We start from the raw sequence: 12,504 nt of genomic DNA, 5'->3' as shown, positions 1-12,504 counted from the left end.
GCACGCATTTGCAATTTTCCTTTTTTTAGAGGAAGTAATTGTCTTGAATTGAAGAAAGAAACGGAAATTAAAATTCAGACACTAACATCAGATCACAAATCTAAGGTAAGCAAACAGCCAATTTTAACACATGCAACATCTGAAAGAGAGATTTTGAGACCCAAGTGGTAGTTAATTTTCTTGGAAACATATGAATGATTTTCAGCAATAATGACGTGTTGAAAAGAATGGGAGTAATTGAATGTCTAAAAGTGTTTCTTAACAAAATTTTAAAAAGCACCGTCAATTTCCTGCCCTTTTAAAATTATTGAAGAAAATGCCATATTCATGTCTCATGAAACTAAACTGGTCATTTGTGTCAGTTCTAGCTAAACAAAGAGACAAATATATTTCGTATGGAATTTGGATGCTAAGTACTTTCTCAAAATACAGACATACAGAAGTTCCTTTTTCATTTTCCCTCATTGTCACCATGCTAGTCACACTTGCTAGTCTGTCTCTTAGGGAATGAGGAGTCCAAGTTGCTCTTGAACAAAGTGCCTTCTTATTTCTAATATTTTTTTTCCCTCCATTGCTTAGTTGCATTGTCTTTGCCAAGGTGCTAGAGAATAAAAGTGGTCTGAGGCTCAACCTCTGTTCATTTGAAAAAGCTGTTCTCAAGCTGCGATTCATGGCCCACATTGAGTTGCTTAGAGCTGCTTCCTCTATGCTTCTATACCGCTACTATGCTCACCGACTTCATATTTCCTTTGAAAGTTTTACCTACCACCTGTTGACATGCTTTCAAGTTTCTGAAAGATACCCGAACTAGAGGGTGGCAGGTACACTAGAAGACACATCCATGTACAAAATGATCTGGAGGTAAAAGAGAGTCAAGGAGACTTGACTGCAGTACGGGAGAGTTACTCGAAAAGCTGAAACCTGTTAAAAGAATCAGACATGCAAAGATGTGTCTGCTTTTGTTTGTGACTAGAATAAGGTCGTTTCCACCTTTTCTTCTCATGATTTACGCTTTGGTATTACTATTTCATGTGTGGAAGATCCTGGCTTTCTAAACCAGATTTCTTTCTTGTTGCTGCCTGCTCAGCCAAAGATGTAAGAAAATCCCCAGGAATAAATCCCATTGAACTGTCTTACCTACCTATCTCCTTCTTCTATGAAAAGTCCAGAACCATTTCTTTAAATAAAAGCAAATTTGTTGACAACTTCAAAAAAAGGATAATTCATTCATTTCTTAGTGAAATAAACTCTGAGGAGCACTAGCTCCCTGTCATCCAGACAGAAGTTCCAAAATTAATTTGAAATTATATCGTGTAGAAAATTCTTTGCTGTGATCTCTGCTTCTCACCTGTGTCATTCACAGTCTGGAGTTAAGAGGTGTGATTTGTACACAAGGGACATCCAAGTGTTCATTAATCTTGCAAATCCAATAAATGTGACTCATGTTTTCCCTTTCCACAAATATATGCAGTTTCTGAGCTCTGTTCCTTTTAAAATCATGCTTTCAAACTGATTCCCTTCAATTTAATCCATACTTGGAAAATAGATTGATTTTTGCCCACTCCCATGTCAGCTTTTAGGATGACATTTTCAAAGTAGACTTAAATGTAAGCTCCTTTGAAATACCAAGCCTCTGTGTGTTAGATAATTCTTGAAGAACTCCTCTGCAAGTCTACCACTACTTCTGTGGTTTTCTCTAGGTCAGTGATTTTCAATATCTTGCTCATTGTGGTTCCATCAAAGTCGTGCAGATTAGGTACCGATTCTAGTATTCCCACAGACTTCTTTTGTTTCACTTGCTGAGTATGGGCCCTTGAATTATTCCTGGAGATCATTCAAAGGTTTGCAAGCAACAGGTTGGAAAACAGTGCTCAAGACCATAGGGAAATTAACTTTTCTCCTAGATGAAGGTAGGTGCAATTAAATCAGATTAAACTCTGAGATGCTGAATGCATTACACTGATACAGTGGGAGTTTGATTAATTAACAGTTGTTCAGCATTTCTCAGCATTTGGCCCACTAATTTTGAAATCAGATTGTACCATAATTCAGCTTTAATTACAGCTCATGTCCTCCAGTGCAGCTCTGTGTCGCTATGTGCATGTACACTTTTAGCACCAAAGAGACCTTTTCATCTACAAAAGTCTTCCTGTCATGAAGAAACATCCAGCCCAAGTTTGGCATAAAATATTTAAATTAGACCTGAATGTCCCGATGTGTACTTCACACACAATTAACCTAGCAGATGCAAATTACTCCCCTGCATTAGAAAAGTAGGTCCCAATATCAAACAGGCAGAGGATGAAAAGAAAAAAGGATAGATTACTTCAAAGGTTATTGCTGCTTGAACTTAGTGACTAAACAAACATCTTGCATATATGCTGTGTAAAAGAAAGTTCCTTATCGAGATTTTGATTAGTCTCTTAGGCCCAGTGTAGGAACAGATGAAAGGACAGGCTTGCAAACACAGTCTATAGAGCAGGAAAGAGAGAAGTTAGCTAATGGCTATTTTGCTTATCCTTTTGGATAAGCAACTACCTTACTAGTGCAAAGTAGGACAAGAGCACAGCCCAGTGCAAATGAAATAGATGTTTTAACTATGATGCTAATAAATTGGAGAAAAGCAGGGATGTACACTGAGTTTACTACACTGAACTTTGAATTGTATCACATAGCTGCAGCAAAACTGGATTTCAGATGATTTAATGGTCTTGAGTTCTAAGGTCAGAATCACAGAATCATTAAGGTTGGAAAAGACCTTTAAGATCATCAAGTCCGACCATTAACCCACCACCACCATGCCCACTAAACCTTATCCTGAAGTGCCACGTCTACACGTTTTTTTGAATACTTCCAGTGATGGTGACTCCACCGCCTCCCTGGGGCAGCCTGTTCCAGGTCATCTGCATCTGAGTCAAATTGGCTATTTCAAGTCCTGTAACTGGTGTTTGGCAAATCCCTTACGTCCGTCTCATCAGGTTATATTTTGCTCTGCCTGAAATGAGACTTCTGGGTGGCAGGATATTTAAGAAAAGAAATCTTACCTTTCTCTCCCACCCTTAGACAAAAACTTGTTTTACAAGGAGCTGTAGCTGCTCCTTAGTCAGCATGCTTTGAAATTATTACTTTGAAATTAGTAGCACATCACTAGCACATCTGCCCATGAACACGTGCATTTTTTTTTATGATTCTTATTTCCTGTCTTCTCAGATTGAATACTTAAAGTACTGCCATGCTTAAGTCTCCTTGCAGGTTTCTTCTTTGGGAGTTGGAATCAATGATCTTTACGAGTCCCTTCCAACTCGATATAATCTAGGATTCTATGATTCTTTGGTATCAGAGTACCTGAGATATAGGATTCCTGCCTTCATGTTCCTGTGTACTGTCTCTAACATTATGCATTTAAAAACAATGATCACATAATTCATTTGCAGTGGGCCCTTGAGTCTTTGTTTCTCGCTCTTTGCAGTTAAGTCACAAAATACTTGCTTTCACCATAGCTTCTGCTATTTCTACACTTACTTGTTTCACTGTTTTATGAAGTCATAATAATTGAATTTCATTCAAAGATTGTTTTGCATTTCCTCTACAGTGTAAGGGGACTTTAAATAAAAACCAACTCTTTTTTTGTTTACTGAAATGCCTGCCTGTCCATCTAGGGCAATGTAAAACGCTCTTACTGTGACTAGGAGTCAGATCTCTTATGGTAATATCCCTTGCACTTGCTAATACTTCAAACTAGTCTGAAACCCAGTCCTAAGTGGCGGGCTGTATGGAAGAGTCGCACAGCAGCAAGCGGTGGAGGAGAATACTTGGCCAGCTCTGTCACAGTTCCCGCTACAATTTTATTGATGTTTGAAAGGGGACAGAGCCCAGTCAGAGCATTCTCTGCAGGAAGGCAGTTTGAATCGCAAATCTGTGTAAGGAACCATGTGTTGGCTCCTGTGCCAAGACGTGTGGTACACAGGTGTGATTTGCAGGCTCTGCCTGCTTCCTGGGTCACATGATAGCACTTGTCTTTTTAAAATATTAATACTTTCTAACATTGTAACCACAGAATTTTTCTGAGTATGTGATCCCTCTTCTGCTGTGATCCAAATTACACCCGGTTACTCAGGACTTTGGATCTACCTGTACCTTTTTTCTCCAAATCGTGGATGGAGCTGACTCCATCTGGAAACTCTGCATTGAGAATAAATAAGGAATGGATTTTCCCAAGAACTTCAGCCGTTGCTTACTTTTAGCTCCCTGAAGTCCACTCTAGGTCTCCCTGGGGCGTTGATAAGCCAAGCGAGATCACTATTGAGAGGAGATTCATAAAACCTAACTGAAGCATCCAGTTGCTTGAGGCCTGTAGATATGAGAGGCATCTCCAGGCAGTGTTTAGGTGTGATAAATCCTGCTTGAAACTGCTCACCTTTTCACATCAGCGATACAAGGAGCTTGGACTAAACTTGGTCCTAGCTTAAGTGCCTTAGGTGGGTGCTAGAGGTGAGCTGGAGTGTGTGCCTCTCAATCTTTCAAAAACTCCATCTGAAAAGTGAGTTTCTTTACCAACATCCAAGCATTTATTTTGACCCATTTTAAAACTGAATCCTCATGTTTTTCTGGCTCTGACAGCAGTACTGCCTTACAGACATCATGTTAAAGATACTACACCCACTAACTGCTCCACATCCTTCAGTGTATTTATCATTTCATAGTTGATAGGCTCTGGCTTAGTAGTGCACTTACCCACATGCACAAAAATAAGCATGGCTCGTTTTGCTGGAAGTACACTCACACTTAAACACCTTGATGAATTAGGCCTGTATTAGTCGTACCGATATCCTGCCTCAAAATGCCTCTTTTTTTTTTTCTGACAGCTGCAGAAAACTCCGGGTAGCTCCCTATCAGCTGCTTCTGCCTGCAATCTTACCTGTTTTGATATGGGACCATTATTTAACTAAAGCTAAATGCAAGTCTAGGTTTCAGGTAGTGGTAGTCATCTGTTACAAAGTTACTCACTTCTTTTTTTTCATTAGGAGTCCAGCTTTATTACACAACATGAGCTTTGTGCAGGAGGGCCTTCAGAGGAGCCTCTCCAGGGCAGACGGAGACCGAGGCTGTTAAGGTCTCCTTTCACCATCGTCGGTCTGTGCGGGAGAGTCTGTTCCGCATTATGCAAAGCTCACACGTGGGCCCACACCTAAAATACTGGCATCAGTCTCTCACTTGCTGAGCAATATGGTGGCAATTTTTTATTTGAAGAATAAGGTTTGGCTTTCATAGAAGATGACCCAGATGCTATTAGGTACCATAGTAGCAGTTGAAATGACTACTTGAACATAGGTTTATTGTGAGATGTATTTTGCATGCCATTTATGGAAAAGTAGGATATCTTGTCAAAATAGCCAAAGATAATTATTAAAGGATAATAAAATACATCCTTCTATTAGCTTCTTTTCTAAATCATTGACTGCAATACATTCTTACAATAACAACTCTGGTGATTTAGACTTCTTATATTGTCTCTTGGGAGCTTTCCAAAACTTTAATCTCATTATTCTTATGAGTCTTGGGAGATAAGCAAGAGAAGAATACTTGTCAGATTCCCTGCTGACTTAATGAATATAAAACAAAGATACATAGCCCATCTTCACATTCATGTTGTATTAAATACTGGATTTCTCTGTAAACTGACTGTGTTTGTAAAACTGTCTCCACAAAAATCAAAGACTGTATTTAAGCCCTCAGAGAAATCCCACTCGCTAGGTTTTTTCTGTTGTTAATTTCAATGCTTTTAATACATTTTTTTTTCTTGGTAACAAAAAATGTGAAACCATTTTATTACGAACTCAGTGTTAGAGAAGGTTTTAAAATAACAGTAATACGGTTAAGAACATAAATGCAGCCAATTTATTCAGAGCACTTTAGATAATGGAGTCCTAATAGTAGTGGTTGTTTTATATCTGTTTTTGTAATATACCATAGTGTCCTCAGCGGCTTTGTTACTCTGTGAAGCAACTTCATTTGTTTAACTTAATTTTTCACAATTTAGCTGCATTCTTTGTAATCTTTTTTATGATTGTCTTTACATCATCTGCAGTAGCAGTAACAGCTGGTGTCCTAGCCTAGCTGAGAACTTCCAGCAAAGTTGTTGTTACTTTTCTACAGGTCAAAGAGATTGTGGCACAGCACACTAAAGAGTGGTCTGAGATGATCAATACACACAGTGCCGAAGAGCAAGAAATCCGTGATTTACACTTGAACCAACAGTGTGAACTACTGAAGAAACTGCTGATTAACGCTCATGAACAACAAACCCAGCAGCTAAAATTTTCACATGACAGGTGAGCAGGGCAGTGCTACTTGATAATAAGGATTGGTTTATGTCTGCTGACAAGGGTCCTGGGCTGTATGCACGGTAGAAGTAAAAGAAGCGATCGTACAAGGTTTAGATAGATGCAGGAATGGGATTAACTGGTTTAGATTATCTGAACTTCATTAAAGGTAGCAGATGCGATGAAGTGGTAATAGTTTGTAAAACTGTGAATGCTTAGACTTTACCCAGGAACTTCAGTTCAGAGGCTGGAAACTGAGAAGTATCAAATATGGAAATATCCTTTGGAGTTGCTAGCAGTTGCGGACATGTGTATTTATGGCATTGGTGGTTATAAGATCCATGAAAAGTGAGATCATAAAAACAACGGGTAGCAGGATAAGCTACATTAGACTGATGTATTATCTGCTTACAATATCCTATTGTAATCACTGGGAATACAGAAGATACTGCATGGCACTGCTGTCTTGTTGCTTTTGTAATTAACCATCCTGCCCATTTGAAATTAAATAAAATGAAATACACAACGTATCCAGAGTGTTAGAAATAACAGTAAGTAGAGTAACGATTTTTTTAATGCTGTGATCTATTAAGCAAAGCAGCCTAAAAGCATATGAATGCAAAATGTGTGTGTACATACATATATATGTTCATACTTATATATATATATTCATATGTAATTGTCTTCAGCATCTTTCACATAAAAAGCATGGGGAAAAGGGAATAAATGAATCACATTTGAAGAAGGAATTGAAATGATTTCTTAAATTCCTGAGTGAAAAAACAGCATATCTTTGCATCAGAGAGCACATGCTGTGACCTGCAAGCTTTCCATCCAACAGAGAATTGTCCCAGCAAAAGGCTTTTAGTGAGCTCATCTTTATGTTAATCTCTGTGTTAACTTATGTATTCAAGCTGTCCTGCAATAAATACCCAGTCAAAAATGAAGTCCAAAGATTGTTAAATTATAATACAAATGCATCATTCAAAAGGTAGTAGCCAGAGGAAGGTGCAGTCCTTCGTACTGTATCTCTAAATCATACCTGACTGCATCAGCCCAGAGAAATCTCATCACTTTGTTTTTAAGAGTCCTCTTTTCTGTCCTATTTGAAATTCACTACAGTGCTTAGAAGATAATTTACTAATGTATAGCCTGTTTGTGGAGTACGACTTTTTTCCCCTCATCTTTTTGAAAGTAAGTTTTTGGTTACTTTTCTGTACGTATTTTCGTATTCTTGTAACTTTGATAAAGTCTGTCATTGTGGGCAGCTATTATATCTACACTAGGACAAGGTTTTGGGTTTTTTAAGCTTTTTTTCTCATAGTTTTTGCCTTTGGGTTTAGCTTTTCTATATCTCTACATTGTTTAAACAGCCCTATATAATTTCTTGTAAATGGCTCTAATATTCTTATTAATGGATCTTGCTCTCTTACTAGAAATCATTCGTGTTCAGTCCATGTATTGCTCTATTTTCAACCCCATGTATTCTATTTTCAGAGCTACTAAGAACCAGACCTCAAAATCTACGTCCTGATAGATACTGAGAACTTTTTCTTCTCAGCTGTCCTACGAGTGACAACCTTCAAAATTCTTTCTGCTTTATTCTTTGCAATTAGTGTGTTTCTGCTTCTTTGGGAATTTGTGTAACCCCCAGATGTGCAGACTGGGGACTTTCCTGTTTAAAACAAATTTAAGACTGTGTCTGAATCTATGAATATTTCAGAAGAATTTGGAATGTGAAATGCTGAAATGTGAATAATAGTGCCCCAAAGGGACTCTACACTTGTAATCATTAGTAAACTTTTTTATAGAATACATTGTGTGTAGGAATATGTATGCATTTATCTGTATAGGTGTATGCAATAGGCAAGAGGCAACTCAGGTAACCAGAGGAAAAAAAAAAAATCTATCTGAGAGCAGTGTGGGAGGTGCATCATGCTGTCTGCATGCTGTTCTCTCCGCTTCCCTCTCTGTGAGCTGAGGTAATGAGTTAGCTATCACAACAGAGGACACAGGGGTAGTAGGCAAGATCAGTAATCTGAAGTGATGTAGTTATCTGCTGTAGCGTAGATACTTTCCCTCCATGTGCAGTATAAAAAGCAATTACAGTTTGAGCTTTGAGCTCATTTAAAAACAAAGCAGAAGACAGCAGATACTCCTAAAAATTTGAAGCTTATTGAACTCGGGGGCGTGCTGTGCCCCCTGCCTCCCCAGATTGGGTTAGCTTTATTGACTTGGATGTAGTGAGCTTGCAGCATTTCAGAAACTGGGGAGGTGAAGCTGTTATTCACAAGCATTATGTGCTCCAGATAAAATAAGATGAGAGACAAAGAAAAATTATCTGTATTTGGGTTTGTGGGGTTTTTTTATAGAAGAGGAGATTTCTCATCATTCAGACAATACTCGTGACATCAAATAACATGTTAATGCACTTTAATGTCATCTAAATATATGTATAAATTCTAAGGGTAGAGTCACATGCTAAAAATTAAGTATCCCTTTAAAAGACATGTTTGTATAAATTTCAGAGTTGCAGTCAGTATGATAGAGTAGGAAATCGGCAGTTAAATCTTGCTGTTCATGTGCCACGTTTTTCAGAATCCTTCTTTTCTTTACCAACCTGCCCTATCTACTTCTCCCAGTTGACTCTGGCTACAGGCATCACCGCCACTTGTGAGCAGGAGGGAGTTCTTTAATGGTGCCATAGTGCTGCCAGCCAGGGCAGCACGGGGTGAACTTGAGACCCAAGGTGAAGCGCCATGCCAGGCGGTTGAGCAGTAAACGGACATTAGAACTTTGGCCCCATCTTTGAGAAGCACTATTTTAGAAACAAGGAACGGTCCCTACAAGTGCTTCTTGGCGATTTTAAAAGGAAGATGAGCTTTCTAATTTCTTCTGTTAATAACACTTTTTATTTCTTGCAAGCAATGAAAACCCAACACACCTAGAAAGACTCAGCAGCAGCAGAACTCAAAGCTAATTATAGTTTGCAGAACAGAGAAAGAGTTGCATATAGATGTGTTGGCTCTTTCAGCCATATCCATGGCCAAAGTCTCATTTTTAAATCATCGGTTATGCACAGTAGTCCTCTAATCTTCTTAACTTCTTTCACGCTAAAATTATATCTGATGCAAACAAGCTAAATCAAATTGAACACCTACACTTACCTTTTTTTCATATCCTTGAGCACAGGAATAAAAATAAATTATTTCAGTACTGCTCTTAAGATAGTGTGCTTGAAAATTGCTTCAAATTCAGTATAGAAAATAAAAGCTTTTATTTGGAGAAAGGACTGTTGGAAATAAATGTGCTCTCGAGACAACATTTTTTAGAACCCAGTCTAATTTTTGCTGTGATACCACTGCTTTTAAATCTGTATTCAGGAAATGTTTCACCTTATGAACTCTTGGAGGGGAAAAAAAAGCATTGCATTTCTTTAATGAAAATTTTAAACTGTGGAAAATCTAAGTCATGGAGCGAAGTTTCTTCATGCCGTTTAATGATTAACGTCCTTTAGAGATGAAAGCAAGCTAAAAAAGATTCAGTGACAACTTTTCATTAAATTAAGCACTCTGTTATGTGCCACACCCCTCCTCTTCTGTGCATACAGAATACTTAGAATTTTGGCTTAATAAGTACAATAATTGTCTAGCACTCTGCTTAAGATCACGTTCAGAAAAAGAGACTAAGGCATTGCCTTGGCTTGTGACGAGTAACTTTTAGATTTCTATGCACTACTGGGGACTTTGCAATCCATTATTTGCTGCCTTATTTCCATATATAATTCGTGTTTATTTAAACACTCTAAGATCAGGAGGTGCAAGTGCTGGAATGCTGAGCAGGCGGAAAGCAAGAGCTAGCCTTCAGGGACGGCCTTTTTGGAGCTTGGCTGGCTTACCCAGAGTGACGAAAAGCCTTACGCTCACTCACACCTCATAAGCCATTGCTGAAAGTCAGCATCTGTGCTGTTACTCCCAACAAAGAATCGCAATCGTTATCTTTTTAAAACAACAGGATATTTATTTACTTATTTTCTGTTTTTCTACTACACTGGCTGAAACACTGAAGAGCTACAAGGCTACAAGGTTCATAGGGCAAGAAGGAGAAACCAAAAAGAAGTCTGACCATGGTCTGAACCACAGGACTCTTTTCAGGCCCAAAGTAGAAGTCTTAAGAGGAAGTCTGTCAGCTCATACCACAGCTAGCAAATATTGTTACTACTCATATTGCAGTCATGTTCAGTGCAGGATTTGTAAATTTTTTAGGTAGTTTTAAAAGACAAAATCGAATTTTCTAAATGGCTGATAGTAGTTCATACTCAGACAACTCATATACTAGGGAGAAAAGAGAGTATTGTATACCCTCTTGTAACTTTCAAAGTGTAAAAATGCATTAAACTGATCTTTCAGATTATATTCTCTGGAACAAATGGAGATTTCTGAATGCTTGCTCAAATTGTATAAAGTCTATCCAAAGGAAGACAATTTTGATATGGTTTGTTCTTTCCTCTTCCTTAATGCTTCAAGGACAAAATTAGCTACAGTGTAAAGGAAATGAACCTCAACAACAATTGCATCTTAGGCATTAACAACTTTGGTTTTGCCTAGGGAAAGCAAGGAAATGCGTGCCAACCAGGCTAAAATATCTATGGAGAACAGCAAAGCCATAAGCCAAGACAAATCTATCAAAAATAAAGCTGAAAGAGAGAGGTAAGTATCAGATCTCCCTTCTTGAGAAGAGACGAACGCTGTCGAAGGCTGACAGGTGACCTCATGGATTAATTCTATTAACACCATGCTTTTTTGTATGGAAACAATGTCTAATGATTGTGCTGAATATATTTTATATTACTATTTTAGGAAAAATTTTGCTTTTCTCATATTTATCCTTTTAATAAATGTAATGCTCTGATTAGGTAAATAAAAAGTTCTTTATATTTACCAGCTATGACTGACTGCTGTAGGCCTAATCACACTATTAGTTTGAAACACATCTGTAAGAGTTTTAATCATTGTGCTTAAAATGCATTATACTTTTTTGTTGTTGCTTCTTAAATGAAATGAGGGCTATACTGAAAAGAGAGTCTGAGGTTTGGTTCTAGCTGGAGTTAGAGTAACTGGAGAGGCAGCATTACTAAAAACACAGGAGCTGGTGGCAGTGAAAGCCTTTCTCCCTCATCTACTGGTAACATGGCGGAGAGGTGGAACAGAAGGAAGGAGTGCTAAAAGTGATGATAATCGGCGGAGAGGGCAATGGAAGACAGGAGTGAAGAAGCAGCAGATGTACTCCCCAGCAGCACACATGTTGCTTCTCCATTCCTGAACTGAACTGCAGCTTTCTGCCTCGTTACATGCTAGTGTTGGAGACCTGGCCAGCATCCAGGCTCAGCAAACCAAGGGCACTGCTGCACTTGCAAAAGTGGGTTATTCACAGCACGTTTGGGGATGACAGCCGTAATTGACTTGAGAGACTAGAGAGACACTTGCCAGTACCGACTGCTGAGAATTTTTGGAGGATTGATCTGCATTGTGGCTATTTTAAGTTTCTTTTATTTATCATAAAAGTTTCCAAATAAATAGATAAAAACAGAGTCCACATGATGATGTCTCATAAGCCTTTGGGGTTTCCCCTTCACTTTGGGCTTGCCATCTGGATCATTCTTTCCTCTTTTACATTCCCGCCTTGGCACTGGGCTGTTTTGGTCAAAAGGCTTGAACTTGTTCCCACTGAACTAAGTCACTTGAGTGTTACAGACTCCTAGCTCATCAGGAGGATGAGTTGTCAGGCCCCTTGGTAACTGTGTGCTTAGTTAATGCAAGACCTCCACTAATGGCTCTTGAGATAAATCTGTTCTCAAAGTTGAAAGCATTCTGAATGCAGTTATGGTTTTTAGGCTTTGCGGTTAGTCTGATTTGGCTCTTTGAACTATTTTTGGTATATTTCATGATGGAAATCTTAGGAAGAGACACTTTGCAGTTAGGTATTTTATGTAAATATGAATTGAATACTTACCCTTTTGCTTAAAGAACAGCTTTAAGAACCTTACAGCATTGATAACCTATAACTTTACTTATGATCATCAGATGATTTTTCCATTAGCACTGTTAGGAGATGTAGCACATTTTATATACCAAAATAAGTTGAGAGCAGAGTGCAGTAAGGGATACACAAATGAATTAAA

At 38.3% G+C, this 12,504-nt stretch overlaps 1 protein-coding gene across 5 annotated transcripts in view; it reads left to right on the top strand.

Annotated features, from left to right (window-relative positions):
* PLCB4 (phospholipase C beta 4) overlaps positions 1 to 12,504 on the top strand; it is a gene marked incomplete at both ends in the record, with an annotated part of 92,604 nt that overhangs the window by 74,176 nt on the left and 5,924 nt on the right. For all 5 annotated transcript variants that reach the window (XM_081998067.1, XM_081998066.1, XM_081998065.1 and 2 more), the window contains 3 exons: positions 30 to 105; positions 6,157 to 6,332; positions 10,931 to 11,032. In XM_081998067.1, the coding sequence (XP_081854193.1) occupies positions 30 to 105; positions 6,157 to 6,332; positions 10,931 to 11,032 (354 nt within the window). The remainder of the gene's footprint in view (positions 1 to 29; positions 106 to 6,156; positions 6,333 to 10,930; positions 11,033 to 12,504) is intronic.

The sequence above is a fragment of the Phaethon aethereus genome (genome assembly GCF_964289735.1).
Source record: "Phaethon aethereus genome assembly, chromosome: 3".
NCBI lineage: Eukaryota > Metazoa > Chordata > Aves > Phaethontiformes > Phaethontidae > Phaethon > Phaethon aethereus.
The sequence above is the reverse complement of the archived record's forward strand: the minus strand, read 5'-3'. Positions and strand labels throughout refer to the sequence as shown.